Source organism: Fistularia commersonii, chromosome 17 (assembly GCF_037954325.1).
Source record: "Fistularia commersonii isolate RoL2024-O1a breed Wild chromosome 17, RoL_Fcom_v1.0, whole genome shotgun sequence".
In the NCBI taxonomy this organism is placed as follows: Eukaryota; Metazoa; Chordata; class Actinopteri; order Syngnathiformes; family Fistulariidae; genus Fistularia; species Fistularia commersonii.
The window spans coordinates 18,165,001-18,185,256 of NC_141300.1; the positions used below are offsets into that span (position 1 = coordinate 18,165,001).

At 51.1% G+C, this 20,256-nt stretch overlaps 1 protein-coding gene across 1 annotated transcript in view; it reads right to left on the reverse strand.

The window, feature by feature from the left end:
* megf11 (multiple EGF-like-domains 11) overlaps positions 1-20,256 on the reverse strand; it is an 88,170-nt gene that overhangs the window by 16,934 nt on the left and 50,980 nt on the right. The window contains 6 exon segments of the mRNA XM_086162996.1: positions 4,957-5,077; positions 13,678-13,852; positions 14,332-14,544; positions 15,645-15,781; positions 16,780-16,900; positions 17,015-17,261. Coding sequence (XP_086019122.1) covers positions 4,957-5,077; positions 13,678-13,852; positions 14,332-14,544; positions 15,645-15,781; positions 16,780-16,900; positions 17,015-17,261 — 1,014 coding nt within the window.

Below are 20,256 nucleotides of genomic sequence, written 5' to 3' on the forward strand. Positions count from 1 at the left end.
CATTTTTAGATGGGTGACAGAAGAGGTCCTGGTAGCCGTTGATGACGACGAGGAGTTCGGCCAGAAGGGATTTCCATGGAAAAATAACCAGGCGACCCAAATTCGTCCGATAGAACCACGACGATAATCAGGGTTTCCGGTCGGGCAGGAATCTGCGGGGTGTGAAACTGCCGCCTCCGGGACTTGAAGCTACGCTTTTTAGCAAAGCCGTTGTGGTTGATAATTTCTCAAGATGCCGTCATGTATCACCTTTTTCTTAAGAAAAAACAAAAAATCTTGTTGAGCCCAAAAGGCGGTCGTATTGATTTTCCATGTTCTCCCGCCTCTTCTGCCACCACGGTGATTGATGGGGAGAATAAAGTAAAAGTGGAGACCCGGCCGTATTTGGGTGCCCTCCCTGACGGTGAACTGACAGATGAGAGCGATACCGACGCGGCGCTTCAGCTGAACCCGGTCGCGTCCCCGCTGTCCCGAAGATGCCTTATCGATCCAACGTCCTCCGTCCGTTTGTTTTTCTCAACCGGGGTGAAAACCCCAAAGACGAAGGCGCTTTTGTCCCGCCAGACCTTCGAGGCTGTTCCACGAGAGCCCATCCTCAGCACCACGGTCGTCACACGGACTACTAATCCGGACGTCCGTCGGCGAGCGGAGCGGCACCTTTAACGAGGTGGGCGATTTGATTTCACCATTAAGGCTCACTTACGCTCGACATTAAATATGCAGACGCGCACGCTTCCCCTGCTGTCTGCGCTTGTCTCCCCTGGTCAGTGCATGGTGGGAACCTCACAGCTTCTCCAGAGTCCTCTGACTCTCATTTCTTAGGTTCCAACAGGACGTGACATGATCTACTGCTGGGTTTCTACCAGTTTTTTTCTTCCGTGAATATTGGAAGTAATGGTGAATCATTTCAGCTATTAGCTTTTAGTGCTAGTGGCATTAGTAGTAAGAGATCATTTGTGCCTCCCAACCCTCTCACCCCTTCGATCCCTATCTCACTCTCCCCTTCTTCTCCAACCGGTCGAGGCAGAAGGCCGCCGACGAGCCCTGATCTGTCCAAGGTTTCCGCACCTGTGATAGGGAGTCGTTTCCTCCCCGCTGTCGCTTGGGTTCCTGTTGGGTTCCTGTAGATCAGGGGTCCCCAACCCCAAGGCTAACCTGGGACACGGTACCGGATCATTTGGTACCGGGCCACAAAGAGAATCTTTCTTTTTCATTCAACCTTCTGGATCTTATTTTGAAAAACAACAGTTTCATGTATTGCCTTACTGCCACACTTAACTCTGTCACGCCATTTCACGCATCAGCTAGCACAAGCCAGCCTTTGAAAAAAATGAGCTAGAAACGGAAGTCGCCAGAGAGCTTTTTCTGTAAGAAACGACCTTTAATCGGAAACATTGTGATGCATAGAACTGGTACCTGGTACAGGTTGGGGACGGCTGCAGTACATCTTCTTAAAGAGTGTGGCCCAGAACTGCTCTACACAATAAGTGTCATCCCACAACTGGGTTTTTGAATTGATGCCCTCTAAATAAAATTTGACATGCGGACACAGCTGCGGGCCTCGTGTCCATTTCCTGCATAAACCTGTACGTTATTGAGGAGCTTAGCATGGCCAAATGTACGCTGGAAGACTTTGGGGGCGAGTGTTGCGCAGTAGGCTCAAGTATGACAAGAAACCAACAGAAATGGCGGCACACCAGTTAAACTAGATGAAGGTGAGGAGGAAGAAGCAAAGTTTTGGTGTGACAGTACTCGGAACTCGGACGCTATCTGCCCTCAACTGGACGTATTGCTGAGCAACCATTGCAACGTAAAGCACGGGTGGGAAAAGCGACTTCGTCACTCACCGCTGGTCCCGCTGTCCTGCAATGAGAGGACTATTTCCTGGAGAAAGAGACGCTGGGTTCCAGTCGTTAGCATCTGGGTGGTTAAATTGCAAATAAGATGATCCAATCTTTTTGCAGCTCATTGCTCACAACTTCTCTATTTCCTTCTTCTTCTTCTTCTTCTTCTTCTTAGGATGCTGCGGTTTGCCGCCAGCAGACGACACACAATTAGAGCTTACAACTTCACGACCCTCACAAGAGATTTTCCAAGCCTACGTTTCAAGGTTCCTGGCGCCTCTCTATTAGTGATGCCTCCATTCACCTCGGCCGGTGTTTTCCGTCTCACCGTTTGTCTGTAAGGTGGGTTAAAGCTGAGTTGGTGGGGAGCAGAGGCGAGGTCGTCCATGCCCTTGCAGAGATTTACCTGAAGGCAAATCATCTACACCTCTAGAGCGTCGGTGTGCAGCTGCTGGGCAGAGGAGGCCAGGTGGCAAAAAAGTGGGAAGTCCGGAGGGGAAATGAGGCTGTTGTTGCTGCCATGGCGACACTCACAGCCAGCAGGTGCTTTGTAAATCTTTGCCATTCACACAGTGGATGGTCTTCCCGTTTTCCTTCCGGCTTTTCCCTTCAGGCGTCCGACAGACAATCATCGGCCTCTGCGTCCTCCTCTCCCACACCACCTAATCTGTCGTGCTCTTTCCATCCATCCATAAACCTCCACTCTGGTCTTCCTCTAGACCTCCTGCCTGGCAGTTCCAACCTCAGCATCCTTCATCATCCCTCCTCTGTCCACATCCAAACCATCTCAGTGTGACTTTATCTCCAAAATATCAAACATGCCTTGTACCTCTGATGAACTCATTCCTGAACCTCTCCACCCTCTTTCCTTCCAAAGACAACCGGCAGATCTTTGAATCTCTTCTGTCACACCTACGCCTCTTCTCGCCAGTGTCTCGCAGCTGTCATACATGTCCTGCTCCCCTCTGACAAGCTTTCTCTGCCACTTCCTCATCCAAGCGCAGTTCCTCTTTTGGCACGCTCTTGTATGCTTTTCCTAGATCTCCAAAGGCACTGTGAAGCTCCCTTCTCTGTTATTCTCTATCAACATTCGTGAAGCAAGAAGGGGATTTTTCTCTCAGCCGAAACTCCTTGGCTTCTCAGATTCTTCGGGGCCTTGCGGCTCAGGTGGGGTTATCTCAGCTTTGAGAATTACAAGAGGCTTATTGGCCCCTGAACCAGACAGCAAGGCTATCACTAACTTCATTTGGCCAGAGCTTTAAACGCCTGGTCCTTGTTGTTGGAACGGGAACGGCACCGTACGCTCAAGTGCTTTGCATTGCCGTCGTCGCTTGGCGCTGTGTGGTGGCGGTGATGCTCGCATGCCCGTGTCCTTCACCCGTCCTTGTTCATTTACAAACACAAATAACTTCCAGGCGCCTAATGACAAGTGATTTTTTTTTTAAATTTGCTTACGATTAACTGGTTTTCTCTGCAGTTCCGTTCCCCTGGTGGAAATAACGGAACGGGTGACGACGAAAGAAAGGACGGCGCTGCAGGAGAGAGAAAGTTGTTTGTGTCTGTGTGTGTGTGTGTGTGTGTGTGTGTGTGTGTGTGTGTGTGTGTCTGTGTGTGTGTGTGTGTGTGTGTGCGTGTGTGGCTGCTACTGAACAAAAGAGGGAGCACTGTAACTGATAAACACTGGGAATAGAAGTATTAAATTATTGTGTTCCGTATTATGCGGGTACTTTATAAACTCCCTCACCTGAGGAAAAACCGTAGATTTCAACTTGCAGGTTTCGAAACACTTTGAGCTTCTTTTCATAATATAAAATTAAAAGAACCAAAGTGAGGACTTGGGTGCGCACACGAATGGCCTTTGTACATTTCTTCTTTGAGTAAGGACTCTCTAAGGTACATCCTGCCCTCCCCAAACAAGCTCAAGTCCAGGAGGAGAGGCAGGAGAACTCAGTGACCCGGAGCAGGAAGGTGGCGCCTCTTTTAACGCCGGTACCCTCTGATCGTTCAATGAGGGTTCTTTTCCTTCCGGTCCGGGATCGAGAGGTTTTCAAGAGAACATCGGGATGCAGGAGTCTCTCTGGAGCGACGGCAAAGTCCTGGAGGGCCCTTCCAACCCTTTTCCATCGGGCCGGAAAACCCACTGACGCTTCCCAACATATATTTTCTCTCCTTTTTTTGGAGGCAATCGACATCGCGCTATAACGGCGCCTCGATCGATTGACTCCGCGGTCGTAGTCTGTATTTATCTGCTCGCCATCAATGAAAACACATCGCCCGCGGGGGACGTGCGATTTTCCGCGCCGCTTACGAAGGCTCACCACCCGCGGCAGGGGCTTCTGAATCCTTCTCGCTCCCCGAGGAGGATGTTCGGCCTGCGTTGATTGGAAACAGATTGCAGCCGAGGCTACGGCACATTAAATTTGTCATCCTGCCACTATTGTTCTATTTATTTTTCCCTTTTTTTGTTCGAAAAGCTAAATTCAGGCAAGGAGACCCACTGCTACTCACTTTCAGAATAAAGAGAGACAGGAATTTGTTTTAATTTCAGTGTTTAAATTCAATTAGCGAGGCCTGTTGGGGAATGGCGGGGGGCCGGATGGAGCCGGCGCTGCCTTAAAACAGCCAATTCTTTTGATGCTAACTCACCTAATCTTAATTGCATCGGTTGTTTGCGACAGATGGGAAAGATAGACGTTCCTTATCTGGTCTACTTTAGCCACTGGCTCCAGAGCCCCGGTGTTTGCTCTCTCTGGCCGACGCCAGGCGCGAAAAGCATGGCCTGCTTTGTCCCCTGCAGGGACGGCGCTCCGGCGTTGCAAAAATGCACCAAATAGTTTATAGGAGGGGGGAGCGGGAAGAAGAAGGAGTTTGACAAGGGGACGTCAGATCTGGCAGGCGGCCGACAAAGACGGCAAAGCCGGTCACCTCTGCCGCCGCCCGACGCGATGACGAGCCAACGGGAGCTGGAGCGGCAGGATAGAACATCTCCTTTACACGACCCTCAACACTGGGCCGTGACACGACATTTACCCCATATGGCAATAACTGTGACGGGGGAGCGGGAAGGGACATTTTGTGTGTAGTTTGTCGGAAACAAGTGTAAGCACCGTACCTGCCCGGCAGATGCAGGATCCGTTGACGGGCGAGCAGGCGGCGTGGTTGTGGCAGGAGCAGGTGGACATGCAGCTGGGTCCGTACAGGCCGGGGGGGCACTCGCTGGCGCAGTCCTCGCCCTGCGTGGACAAATAAAAGCAGCGCGAGTACCTTCAATTTCTCTTTCTTTTTCAAGATCGACGCTTTTTGAAAACTCAAGCTGGCAGGTTTCCTTCAATTCTCCAACCCGCACTTGTAAATGTGCCATGCTAGTCGCCAGGGTAGGACGCCATGTTGGACCGTACCAAACGTGCCGGGTTACGGTAGAGTCCACTACAAACTCCACAATGGATCGAACCAAACCTGCCCATTTTCAGCAGATTTCACTAAAAATACTACAATGGATTGAACCAAACCTGCCCGTTTTCAGCAGAGTGCACTGCAAACACCACGCTGGACCAAACCAAAAATGTCCTTTTGCAGCAGGGCTCACTACAAACTCCACAATCGATCGAACCAAACCTGCCCATTTACAGCAGATTTCACTAAAAATGACACGGCGGATCAAACCAAATCCGCCCGTTACAGAAGGGGTCACTGTGAACACCTCGACGGATCGAACCAAACCCAACCATTTACAACAAAGTGCACTAGAAACACCACAACCGACCGAACCAAAAACGTCCGTTTGCAGCAGGGTCCACTGCGAACCGAATCTGCATGTTTACAGCAGATTTCACTAAAAATGCTGCAATGGATCAAACCAAATCTGCCCGTTTACAGCAGGGTGAACCGCAAACACCACGATGGATCGAACCAAACGAGCCCCTCTACACCAGACTTCAGCACAAATAAATCAATGAATGGAACCAAACCAGGGTCACCACAAAACAGGCCATTTTAAAATGAGAAACTTTTTTGTTGAATAAAAAAAATTTCTTGTTGAAACTTTCTTGTTGAATTAATAGATCGTGACGGCTCGCCAGTGACGCTTTCAGAGCATGACATCTTTAACCAAGGACGCCCTGCAGGATTCACGGTCAGGCAGAGTCGGCACCTGTCGGCGCCAGTTGGGGTGGAGGCTACATAATAGCTGGAACAAAAGCCTGTTGGCATTTGACAGGACCAGACCCGGCCCGACCTCGGCCGCTAGCAATCTTGCAGGTTCACCATGTTCACGATACATGTGCAAACGGCCCATGAAAAGGAGGAGGCGGGACACAGGAAACGCGCTGACGTGGCGAACGACGGGGGCTACAACAATGGCGGACGCGGCAGATAGCTGCGCAAACAAGCAGCCGTTTGCCGGCCATGTTTGTTGACGGAGGCGCAGGACCTTTCTTCGGTCAGAAAGGAAAACCGCCACGGAGATGTGGGGGACGTCTGCCAGCATCACCTAATCAGAAAATGGCGGGCGGGTTTCCAGAGCCTCCCTGGCTCTGATCATTCGACGATCAAACGTCACCATCCCGGAAAGAAAAGCTCCGGCCCGACGAGGCGCTCTTGATTTACGCAATGTTTACTTTCAGGAATTAAATTTTGCTTTCAGCCATTATATATGTGTGTTGCTGCCGCATTTTTTTGGACGGCAAGCGGAGTTCGGACCCGCTTTGCGATGCGGCCGCTGGACGGCGCCCGGTGCTCGGACGCATCGCCGCCTTACACCGGAAATGCACGAATGCTTAAATACCTTGCTGCAGCACAACCATCGAGGTCCCGGTGTTTACTGAAGTCCGCCAGCTCTCAGGCAGGACTGACCATTCAAGAAACACTTTGGACTGAGGGGAGCGTGGAACGAGTCCAGTGCAGCAAAATGTGAAGCTCCATGGGCTTTGGTCCTGTAGGAACTCCTAGAACCTGCTCAGGAATGAAGCCTTTTCCTGGTGCGTTGAAACAGCGAAGGAAGCAAAGAGCTTCAGATGCTACAAGCCTTTTAGCTCCTACTCTGAGTCGGGGTCTTTTTACGTTTCGGCAACTCCTCACGGACATCGACGCTTGGAGATTGGCGGAACTCGTAAGCCTCGCCCATTAGCAGATACTTCTTGCGGGATGCGAGGTGCTATTTTTAAAAACCCCGATGGTCACTGGTTAGCTAACAGACAGAGCGACGAAGACGGAGGAGCGACGAAGCCGTCCAAGACAATGGATGAAGACGTGCAAGCTCTTCTGTCCTGGTAGCCTCAGAGAGGGGTTTGCAGGGCTCGCAGAGGAACGTCAACATGGTGGCCAGAATAAGTCCGGCGTTCGCTAAAGGCTAACGGGGATCCTCAGGCAGCAAAGCAGTGCAGGGAGAAGACAAAAACATCTCAACCCATCTGGTAGTCCACCGTTATTATTCCATGAGCACTGTGGAAGCTTCCACCTCCATGTTGTCGAATGCCGGAGAACACAAAGCTAAAAGCCTCGACCGGAGGAGGCTAGCGGGGACACGGCGACACTGTCTTCACGGCTGCTTCTTTGCTCGTTGGTTTTGAAGCGTGGCGATGAAGATGCTTAGATGCTAGCATCGCATACCGATTGCCCTCACTTCCCGCGGGAACGCACAGCCAAAAAGTTCCCCTGGAGCAGGGCAGTCCCTGGAATCAAATTCAAGTTCCAAGAACTTTTCTTTCCAAAGCCTGATTCCAAGATAATGGGTCTTTATCGGACTCTTTCAGACATCCAGGGTGATCCGCATGCAGGCCAGCGTGTCCCCGGGACCAGGGGGGTCGCTAGACTGAAAAAAGTGTGTGTGTGTGTGTGTGTGTGTGAGCGTGTGCGCACCTGCGTGTGTGTGTGTGTATGCGCACTTGTGCGTGTGTGTGTGCGTGTGTGTGCGTGTGTGTGTGCACGCCATCGCCCTCCACCGTCCTCCAGAGCTGCCGTCATTAGAGTTCCTCTGCTTGAAACGCGGCGCACAGCCCACCTTCAGCGGTCCCGCCGCTCCCGAGCTGGAGATCAGAGTCCGTCCCCGGGTTTCCCCCCCGCACACACACCCCTCCGCGGGAACGCCGGGCCGTGAGTGACAGGTGACACCATGATTTAGAGATCCAATTAGCGGCTCGGCGGAGTCCGGAGTGGCTCTCGCGTCTCGGCGGAGCACCGGGGGACTGCCGGCTGCTCGCCGCTCTCATTATCATTTTGAACTCGGTTTAAACAGGAGGCACTCGGAGCTGCGCCATTGGACGCCAAGGGCAGGACGCACATCTTAAAAGCCCCCCCCCCCCCCCTGCGCGCATAAAAGCCCCCCGACTGCGGATGAAATTTTTATCAATCGGTCGCGGTAACCTTTGTTCAGCTGCGAACGACAGCTTCTAGACTGCTAACAATAGCACTTCTGTCACATTTGCTAAGCGTGAAGAGAAGTTCTACCAGCCGTGTGTGTGTGTGTGTGTGTGTGTGTGTGTGTGTGTGTGTGTGTGTGTGTGAGACAGGGCTCTTCGGTCTGTCTTCAGAGCGCAGGCAATTTATTGGTGACTGGATTCGCGGATAAAATGTCACGCAGCCACAAATGACCACATGGATTTCGCCGGCTCCTCGGCCGCGTCGGCTTCCGCCCTGTCTCGCCCTCGCGGCGCCGGGGAGCGGCGGTCGGCCCGCTCTCGAGGAGGGAAGAGGCAACTCTCTCATTAGGCCGGCTGATTCATATTCCTTCTGAGCTGCGGAGGATGGAAGTCTGTATGTGGAGAATCATTATTAATATACGGGCTGTCGGTTCGGCGCGCGCGAGCAGCAGGACTTTACATAAGCAAGCAGCCGGCGACGGCGGCCGCTGAGAGGAAGTCGGGTCGTCCTTGGCCGAGACACTAAATTCATATCTCTTAGTGTCTTAATGTAATTGAAGAGCATTTTTTTTCCCAGAATGCCTCTCGCTGACACAACATTGATCAGCACCGGTGGCCTCTTGAGATTGGATGCAAATGGCACCGCTAATTACCAATCAGTCTCACTCCTTAACAGTTCATCTAACTGTCGCAAGAGTGACTGCCGTTTAAAATTCATGCGGCGAGAGAGAAAATGAACTTGTGAACCCTCTGATGAGGCCAAGAAGCCCAGGGAGATGGGAAAATGATTTGTTTTTTGGGTGTTTGCAACAAAAAAAAGGCAGAAAAAAAGGATGAGATTTTTTTTTTTTTTCGGATTGCAGATTTCAGGAGGACAAACCGGCGCCACAAGTTGGAGCCGGAATAGGCAACATGTAATCACTTTGTCCCCAGTCAAAAAGAGCATGTCCAATTACCAGTGTTAAATCAAGCGTGCCGGGTTCAGTCTGCTCCGCCGCCTTCCTCGCTCGCCCCCCCGCCGGGACTCCAGAACAAAGATGCAGCGGGGAGGCTCAGGCCTATCAGCCGCGTCCCGGGGAGGCCATCTCCACCGGCAATCCTTTCCTCCGCCGCCGCCGTCGACCACATTTCACGTATAAAAATAAGACTAGGGCCACCGACTGCGTGCTAATAAGATAATAACAATTTGTCAATCCCTTGCGTGGAAATTCGTTTTCTGCAATGAACCCATCATGGATGAGCCACGAGCAGCAGGCCGCCGTCCATCAGTCGGGGCTTCGGCGTCTCGCTCGACGACGCTTCGATGCACAGGGAGGCCCGGGAATCCGAGCGGGGACGTTCGCTTCTAAAGACGATCGCTTGACCCGATAAACTTCATCGATCCCCAGAGGGCAGATTCCTCTGTCGCAGCAGCGTAACAGCTACAGTACCAATAAATATGAATATACCTGTACATAAAATATTGTGACAATTAGAAGAGAGAGCAATGACGGCATCACGGATAAGAATGGACAAGACAATGGAAAATAGATTTAAAAAAATAGCCAACTTAAACGATGACGAAAAGGATAGGAACATAAACAGTGACAAAAGTATTGAAAAAATGAGCACGAATAAGCAGGATGTGAACGAACTGAGACCAAAAAGGATGAAAAAAGACAACGGAGTTAGAAGTGAATGATGCGCATTCGCTAATGCTACTGCTAGCGTAGCATCTGCTGGGTTAGAACTGTGCCCCCCCCCCCCGCCCTCTAGGTGTGTTAAATGGAAGTGGCTGCCCCCCCCGATCCCGATCCCCGCCCCCAGAAACAGAACAGGTGGAGCAAATTAAGACACAGTCTGCGGCCTGGATTGGGACCCGCTGTCGGACGCAGGCAATTTCCACTGAAAATGTTAACGCCGGCAGAAACGCGGCCCTCCCGCCCTCCCTCTCGCCGGCGTCGCTCTTGTAACCCTCTGATTGCGAGACAAGAAACACAATTGGAAAAACTGATTGAAGTCAGCCACCTAATTTGACAGTTGTGGAAGGGGACGGGGGGGCAACGTGGCCCGACAAGCCGACCAAAGCGGGCGGCGTAATATGTAGGTCAAACATTCAATTTGCTCCCAATCGTTCAAGAAATAACGATCCGAGCTCGCTCCGTCGCTCCGTCGCTCGTCGCTCCGTCGCTCCGTCGCTCCGTCGCTCCGTCGCTCCGTCGCTCCGACACGTGTGGAAAAAACACCAAACCGCCAGCAGCCGGCAGTTTGCGAGGGGATGCACATTATTATTAAATTGTTGAGATGGAGGAGTGGGAGTGGGAATGGGAGTGGGAGTGGGAATGGGAGTGTTAGTGGGAGTGGGAGTGGGGGCGGCGCAGACAACATATTGCCTAATACTGCAAACCAGGGAAAGCTCCGGGCCTCCTCTGGAGAATGTGAATAGTGGCGTGGACTTTGAATGGTGGGCGGACGGCAGCAGCGGCTCAGACCTCCTTTGTCCTGCAGGGGGCGTCACACTGAGACGGCCTCCATCACCCTTTGGATTTTTACGGTCGGAGGAAAGAACGCGGGTACCTGCTGGCCAGACGGTGAGCGATTCCACCTTGCCAGCTCAATTCCAAAATTTGATCAAAAACCTATTCTATTCTATTCGGGGCCCATTTGTTCATTCGGGGCGTTCGTAAGCCCGGGTTCTACAGGAAATATAGTGCTTGAAAAAATAAAGCGAACATTTCAACAACACAATGAAACTCCAAATCCATCACACGTGTGTGAAATCAAACTGTCCACCTAGGAAGCAACACGGATTCATTTGGACTTGTTTTAACGGCGTGAAATCAACATTATGTTTTTCCACTTTCACTTGGTGACTCCAAATCCAGACTGCCTGTAGGCGGTTTCTGACTCACGTCATCATCCGGTCGAGGTCCCGGTCCGTCGACGGATCCGAACGGAGGTCCATTAGGCTGTCGTGTCGGAGAAGCCGTCTCCTCCAAGAATGCGTGCCAGCAAAGGAGATCCCGTATTTTATGTATTTTATAAAATAAATTTTTGTTTCATTTGACTATATTTTTTGCTGTTTTTTTCTTGTAGAATAGGCTAGAATATGCATATTTCATCATGGAAAAAAAAACACTAAAATACAATAAATTACAAGAACCGAATAACAAAAACAAATCTGCGAAGTAGCGAGGGCGCGAGGTAGCGAGGGTCCGCTGTATTTAGATTAGTTGAATTCAGCACCGGGTGGCCGTTGTTGTTTCCACCAGGCAGCGAGGAGCCGCCCGGATGGATTCCCTCAGGACGTCTGCCTGGATCTCCGTGGCCTCCCTGTTTGCAAGCCGTTCCTCCGGGTTCTTCGGGTTCCTCTCACAATCAATACGCGCAGGAGGTCAAATGTCCGGACGTGAACGGTTGCCTCTCGGGGATAAATAAAACTTATTCTGACTCAGATTCTGGTTGTACGTCTCCATTTGCTACACCTTCTCAGTCCCGAGCCTGCGTTTGAGGTTCAGACCCCTCATAAATAACCCTGACCCTACTTTGTCTACTGAAGCGTCATTGCAGGGAGGCGAGTTCTCATTACAAACAGAAAGATGTGGAAAATACAAACTCTGCTTTTCTTTTGGTTCGGTCTGAAATGGGGGTGTCAAACTCCTTTTGGTCCGGAGGCCACATGCGACCTTTTTGATGTCAAGGTGGCCGGACCGGTAAAATCAGAGCGTTATTACCCGGAAGTGACACTGGCTCCAAACCTTTCCTTTGCTTTAGTAAAAAGGAGCACAGGTAAATGATAAAACTCTCTCCATGTAAAGAACTGTTCCTTTAAAAAATACACGACCAATAACCTGAGAGTCATGAAGAAAAGGCAGCGCCATTTCAGCGGCACGACGCCTCGGTCGTGTCTTCTCAGTTCTCTGTGCATTTTGTTGTATTTTCCACCACGGCGAGTCCCATCGTGGCACCGAAACTCGTCGCATCCACACCGAGTGTACGGTTTCTTATTAACCTCGACCAACAAATCAGAAGTGGAAAACCCTACGCTCCAGGTCCACTTTTCCCTTTCCTGACGACGACATCTTGCCGATGAGGGCGTCGGGCCGACGGAAAAGCAGGTCCATTTCTAACAACAAAACAAAATGCTATTTACAGACCCGGAAGCTGCTGCAAGTTGTGAGTCGCACGGTGCTGTGCCGTGTTGCTAACACTGACCAAACAGTGCGCACGATAGAGGAGCTGCATTTTTGTTTAAAAAAGTAATTCAAGGTTTTTTATGTATTTTTTCAAATCGTAGATTTATTCCAGCCCGTCCGGCCCGTCCGGCCCGTCCGGCCCGTCTGGACCAGGGGTCCCTGCTTTAGATCATCGCTTCTGATATAGTGGGGCTCCCGCTGCAGCATTAGCTGGTTGGTGTAGGTTTTTTTTCGCACCGAGCATCCACACACACCGCACAGAGCAGGAAATATGAAGCGCACTGAACAAACCCTCAAGAGACACCGTGGAAAATATTCAACGGGGATGATAAGAAATAGAGATAATGAGACCGACAAAAGTCAACGGAAAGCCAAGACCAGGAAATATGAGGAAGCGCTTGTAGCGCTCGGCTTCACCGCGACTGCGCTGGAAAGGCCGCCGTGTTTACTGAGTCTAAAAATGTTGCCAGGACAGCATGAAGACAAATAGACGAAGGCGCCGCCTAAAGACATCACGCTGGTAAGCTGCTCGAGTTTTTGGGGCAAAAACGTGCCAACAATCATGCGGCTTTGTGAAAGCTACCTCAGTATAGCAGCGAGCCCGTTATGTTCATAGAGCACTTCTTTGGTGCAAGACCATCTATATTTCTTTCCTTTTTCTCTTCTTCAATGTTAATCAAGATACAGGTGGACATGCAACTGTTTTATAGACAAATGATGCTATCTCCAGTCGGCGGCGTGAAATTCTTCTTCCGGGGAGGGGGGGGACAGGAAGTAATTGAGAATCGGGGGGACGGGGGGACAGGAAGTAATTGAGAATCACTGGTTGCGGCGCCATAGTCGAGACGCTCCCGGGTTCGTTGAAATACGACAAACCGGGGGCGAGAAAGGAAAAAATTCTCCATTGGTCACGCCGCCGGGACGAGAACGTGTTCACGAACGTGTTCATGAACGGTGGAACGGTATTTGAATTCTACTACGTTTCTGTGCGTGTTCCTGTGTTCCGGGGCGAAGCCGCCTCCCGCCCGGTGTCGGCTGCCATCGGCTCCCCAGCGACCCCGAGTGCAGGGCCGGCGTCGTAGATCATGAACGAACGAGCGATTGCGAGTTGACGCTCCGTGATTAAAAGAGTGATTAACGCGGCGCCGCGCTAAACGGTTTCGAACGATCAACTTGCCCGCCTGCCTCGCACGCTGATCATCTGCGCCTGACTGACTGCTCCCGTGTCGAATTTAGACGGGCCCGGAATCTGGATAAAATAAATTAAATAAAAGGGCGGCCGCGCAAAGCTCGAGGACTCACCATAAACCCGGGGGCGCAAATACAGGCTCCGCTGACGGGATGGCAGTCGGCGGCGTTGCTGCAGCCACAGGGAAGCACGCAGTCGTCCCCGTAGAAGCCAGGCGGGCATGTCTCATTACAGAAAAGCCCCGACCAGCCCCCCGAGCAGGTGCACGCTCCGGAGAGAGGGTGGCAGCTGCGAAATAATGACAACAAGAAGACAAGGAGGAAGGAGATTGGGGTTAAGTTTTGGCCCGCCGACCCCGCTTACGCCACGCTTCGTGTCTCGGCCCGGGACCGCGGCGTCCGACGTCGACTGCCAATGACGACGGAGGACGTTCTGGTGTGGAATTTGTAGGTTCTGGCCGTGACGGGTTAAAGGTTAATCCGCCTCTTAGCGGCTCGGAGCTGCAGAATTCTTTATTACCTGCAGCTGTGAAGGGCAGATCCGGTGCGTGTGTGTGTTTGTATGTGTGAGTGTGTTTGCTTGTTGGTGTGTGTGTGTGTGTGTGTGTGTGTGTGTGCATGTGTGTGTGTGTGTGTGTGCATGTGTGTGTGTGTATGTGTGTGTGTGTGCATGTGTGTGAGTGTGTGCGTGTTTGTCTGTGCATGTTTGTCCGTGTGTGTGTGTCCCTGTGTGTTTGTCCGTGTGCGTGTGTGTGTGTGTGCACGTGCCTGGCGGTGTTGCTGGCGTTGCAGAGGCAGTACTTGTCACAGATGAGGCCGTAGAGGCCGGGCGGGCAGAACCTCTCCTGGCAGTTCGGCCCCTTGAAGCCGGTCTCGCACAGACAGGCCCCGTTGATGTGGTGGCACTTGGCGCCGTTCCGACACTCGCACTTCTTGTTGCACTGCGGCCCGTACGAGCCCACGGGACAGTCGTCCTGGCACCTGCCGGTGGATTTTGTTTTAGCACTTTTTCAGACTCAGAATGTGAATGATAAGATAAGATCAACTTTATTGATCCCCATTGGGGATTTTGTTTGTCAAGGCAGCGTAAGGGTTAGAAGTGTCTAATAAATGTGAATATATGAATATAAATAGAAAGACACATACAATTTATGGAGTTATTTTTAGCCGGTGCGGCTTATATTCAGGTGTGGCCAACAGCCGGAAATTATGGTCATTTATATTGGCGCGCACGATAAGTCGGAGCGAAGCGGGTCCCTGGGCCGGTGTCCCCGCAGGGGCCGGACTGCGTGATTGTCTTCAACCGGAGGAACCGCCGCCGCCTGGGAGCTTCTGCACATAAAGCACCGGACCGGATCAGGAAATTGACTTTACATTTTTCTTTTTTTCCTCATTCACTTGAACGCACCGACGTCGAAGACACCACTCCGGCGGAATGTATAAAAAGTCCAACAGAGCAATTACACCCAACTCACTTCCGGTATAGAACGGGCGAGTTATGTTCCACGTTTAAATTCACCCAAGTTCGGTTTCATCAGGGGGACGGCGGTATTATTACGCCCGACAGGACGACCCGGGACGGGTCGAGGAGAGCGGGCAAAACACAATCTCAGCGTATTCCTGGCAGGTTAATTCACCTGCCACCGACAAAAGGAACGAGGGCAATTTTGCTAAATAATAAAAAGGGAAGAGCGAGCGAGTGAACAAAAGAAGAGAGCGAGCGAGCCAGAGAAGAGCTTCCGCCCGGACCGGGCGAATCAACCCGGGGCCGCTGAAAAAGAGCGGCGGGCCTCCACGGGACTGTAATAAAAGCCCATTAGTTGTAATTAATGAGCCGGATTCCAGGCGGGCGAGCCGCCCCAAAGCCGGGATCGATGGACGAGCCGGGAGCGCCGGAGGATGAAGGCCGGAAGCGCCGAACCCGGCCGGTCAGTATGAACTACGAGATTAATTAAACATAAACACCCCTAATAGGGACGGGAGGGGTTCCACTTCTTCAAACACTCGCGGGCGGGTTATAAACCGTCACGTCTCGAGGAGATTTTCCCTTTCCGGCGGACGCCGTGGATAATGATGTTTACCTGCGGCCGCTGAAGCCGGCGGCGCACTGGCACTGCCCCGTGACGTGGTCGCACACGCCGCCGTTGCGGCAGGAGCAGTCCTTGCTGCAGTTGATGCCGTATTTCCCCAGGGGGCAGGGCTGGGCGCAGACCGAGCCCTGGGGCGGGAACGACCACAAACCAGTCAGTCAGCCGCTCGAAACGGATCTCGCGCTGCCTTGTTTGCTCTCCTATCCTGATACTTTGGACACAGAAAAGGTTTTTTCATCCTTGTCAAACAGCTCCACGTGTCCCAAAGACATCTGGGGAAAGCTATGCCATTTGCTGATCAGAGAGATATTTGCATGCAGTTGCAGACTCACAGAAATAAAATAAAAACTTTAAAAATATAATATCTGTAAAATATTTTAAATTTTTAATATAATATAATATAATATAATATAATATAATATAATATAATATAATATAATATAATATAATATATCAAACTAAAAGTCAGCTTTTTGGTCAGATGCTCCGCATTCGCTGGGCATACAGAAGAATCAATCCCACATGACATGAAATCAACAAAATAATAGTAATAATCGAGCTCAAAGAAAACTGTATATAAATATATTTTTTATAAAGTATGAAAATATAAAAAATATTATATAATTAAATAATTAAATAATAAAATATGTTTTCATATAATACATTATAATATTATATGATGTAATGTAATAAATACAGAAATATGGAAACATATAAACATTTTTTGTTAGATAATAATGCAATATAATTATTCAAAAGAACATGAAATAATAGTATATTAGATACTAATGATAATGGAATAAGACATGTATATATTTACGCCACTGTCCTTCCTGTTTCCATTACCTGACCCCGACGACGAGCTGGTGGACGTTTTTCATTTTCAGATCTCAAACGTACGCGGCATTTGTGCGCGGCATACGTGCGTGGCGTGTGTGCGCGGCGTGTGTGCGTGGCGTGTGTGCGCGGCGTGTGTGTGCGGCGTGTGTTAAGGCTCATCTTTGTACACGCAGTACCTCTGACCCGCCTGCAGGTGGCACTAAATCCCAGCATTGCCCACCATGTTTATTTTAGCTTTTTGTTCGTATTTCGGGGGATTGGAGCTCGGCGGGGGAAGGGGACTCACCGTCCATCCGGCGGGGCAGGAGCAGTCGCCCGTGATGTGGTGGCACGTCCCGCCGTTCTGACAGGGGCAGCGTTGCTCGCACTGCGACCCGTGGCTCCCGAAAGGGCAGCGCTCGCCGCAGCTGCCGACACACAACCCCGAGGCCGTCACCGTGTGTTCACCTGCAGCACGGCTAACGGCACAAAGTGTGTCCGTGTGTGTGTGTGTGTCTGTGTGTGCGTGTGCTCGCACTTACAAAGCCCCTGTGTATCCCGGTGCACAGATGCACTCTCCTGTCTCGTGGTCGCAGGTGGCCCCATTGAGACACTGGCAGGGGAGCTGGCACGCCTTGCCGTAGTAGCCGTGCTCGCAGGGCTCCTCGCAGCGCCATCCCTGGTAGCCGTCGTTGCACACACAGGCGCCTGTGATGGGGTTGCACTTGGCCCCGTTCTGGCACTGGCAGCGGTTGCTGCAGTGAGGCCCCCAGAAGTCGCTCTCGCAGCCTGCGGGCAACAGGAAGGGGGGGTTTACATCTGAATCCTTGGAGGAAGGCGAAGGGAACGACACAGAACACACACCGCGTCCACACGTGTTCGATACATGGGATGGGATATCGGCGGGCGAAACTGAGGCAACGGCAGCACATTCGGTCCAAGTTTGACAGAAGGCTTATGAAACAGTGTGTGTGTGTGTGTGTGTGTGTGTGTGCGTGCACTCGCCTGTGTGTGTATATGCGCTGGTGAAAATATAGTCATTCATTGATTTATTATTGATTCCACGTATCGTGCTGTCTGGAGCCTATCACAGCTGTCATTGGTCAAGAGGCAGGCTTCACCCTCGACCAATCACAGGGCCAAATGTTAGAGAGATACAACATTCATTTTCTCACTCACACGACCCACACACATTCATTCCTTCATTCATTCACTCAGTCACACGTCATATAGTGAAAAACAAACATTCACTCCCTCATTCACAGGAGCCATAGTCATTCATCCATTCACTCTTATTGATAGACATACAACAATTTACCCTCTCATTCACACATCTGACCCCCCCTTGTGTTTGAACTGTAAGAGGAACCCAGAGAACCCCGAGGAACCCGCTCAGACAGGAGAGGTCTACATGACTTCTCTCCGTCTTCTCCGTCCTGGATTCCTGGCCGGGTCATGGCTGGATGTCTAGACCCGCCTCCCGCCGAGAGGCCGGACATCCCTCCGAGGAGCCGTCCTCCTCCTCCTCTTTGGCTAAATCAATGCTATCTGAGAATGAAAAAATGAAGAAAACGTCCGATAACGTATTCCGCCGTCGCATTCACATTCAAATCCGTGCTCGTGTCACACAACTCTTCCACACTGAGCCGCGGTTTCATTTCAGCGGCGTGAGGACGCTCATATCTGTCCTCCAATCGTCCAGTTCTTTTAATAATCCTGAGGGACGCCGCCGCTTCCTTTCTCATTCACACCACCATTCATTCATTCACTCAGTCACACGTCACAAAAAGACAGACGTTCATTCATTCACACGGCGACAAACATTCACTCACTCATTCACAGGAGCCCTCGTCATTCATCCTTTCAGTCTCATTGATAGAGACATACACCAATCTACCCTCCTTTTTCTCCTGCTGGACCCCAAAGTGAAACGACAACATGCAGTTTCACGCTGTATTTCTCCCGTCCATTGCCAGACCTGGCGGTGAGGAGGAGGAGGAGGAGGAGGAGGAGGCGGTCACCGCCGCCGGTCAGATCTCCACGCTCTCCAGGACGCAAGGGTTAGTTACAGAGCTCCTCTCCTGCCCAACCATCTCCCGATTTCCATCCGAGAGCCGGGCGCCCGCTCAGACGGTTGAACAGGCTTTTTGAGACGGCTAAAAGTTAGCGGAGGGCTGGTCTCCTGGTGAATTCTTGCCAGAATCTTCTTGTCGTGGACAACATATGGTATCCTTCGTTTAGCTTTACCTTTTCATACTGTATGTCGCCGCTGTTTCGGAGAAACTCCTGAACAAACACCATGTACCGGTACATTTCAACCCTACAGCACCTTGAGACTGGTGGGAGACTGGTGTGACACTGGTGTGAGACTGGTGTGACACTGGTGTGAGACTGGTGTGACACTGGTGTGACACTGGTGTGACACTGGTGTGACACTGGTGTGACACTGGTGTGAGACTGGTGCACCCCGAGGACACCTGCGCCGAGGATTGTGATGACGTCTACATTGGAGAGACCAAACAACCTCTGCACAGACGGATGGTCCGACGCAGGAGAGCTTCAGGACGGGACTCCACGGTCCACCACGGCTGTTCGTTTAAATCCAGTCATTTATACAGACGCTTTTATCCAAAGCGACTTACAGTGGAGATGCAGCTGAACCCAGGTTGGGTCGCAAGCCCTCTTCCTCTGAGCCGCACGTTCACAAGTTTGAAGACAGCGATGTATTCTGGCCAGAGAAGACAGATGGTCAAAGAAGTCAAAGACGCCCTCTTTGTCAAAACACAACGCCTTACTCGGATCACTACCGAGATGGACACACACTGACCAGGACCTTCAGCACCCTCCAATTAACTAGGAAAGACCCACCAGCTGAAGCAGCCCCTGGCAACGTCCACACGAGCCTCAGGTCATGGGATCCGGCAGGTTTCACTGCTTTGTTTAGCGTTGCCTTTTCACATTCCCATCCTGGTTATCCCACCAACGTTGCTCTTTCGTCCCGACAAACAACTCCTCCATTAGCATAACAACCCCCATCTGCCCATCAACTTACATAACAAGCCACCAAAACCAGGAACCCCCAAAACCCTAGCGTTTAAACTCCCCACGGGTCATTAGAACTGAAGAAGCCTCTGGGACGAGGGCTGAAACATCTTCAGGTGAAGAAATTCAAAACCAGTTGCCACGACAAGAAGCCTCGAGTGACGCTTCGGGTCCCTCACCCACGCATGAAGGTGACCTCATATCTTCTCCAGTCCTTGGGCTCTCTCAGGTCCCAGGTTCCCAGGAAGGGCGGCTTGACCGACTGCAGCATCTCGCCAGGCGTCCACTATTGTTATTTACCTTTACGAATACTGAAGCTAGACTTGTACGTCTCATCATTAGCATGTAACTGTTAGCCCAACTGTTTCTCTTGGTGAGACATAATCAGTGCCTCCCATTTCTCATTTTCTACCCCAACCGGTCGAGGCAGAAGCAAAGTTTCCTGGCCGCTGTCGTCGAGTGCTCGCTCCAGGTTTGGATTCCTGTGGACCGTCATAAAGAGCGGGGCCAAGACCTGCACCTTTTCACATGACATTACATTACATTAGATTACATTAGATTACATTACATTACATTACATTACATTCCAGTCATTTGGCAGATTCTTTTATCCAAAGAGACTTACAAGAAGCGCAATTCAGTCACCAAAGATCCGAAGTACCAGTAGTCGGAAGAGACCACTCGACCAAATAGCCATCTCAGAACTATATTCATACATACACTCATTTCATTTCATACATTC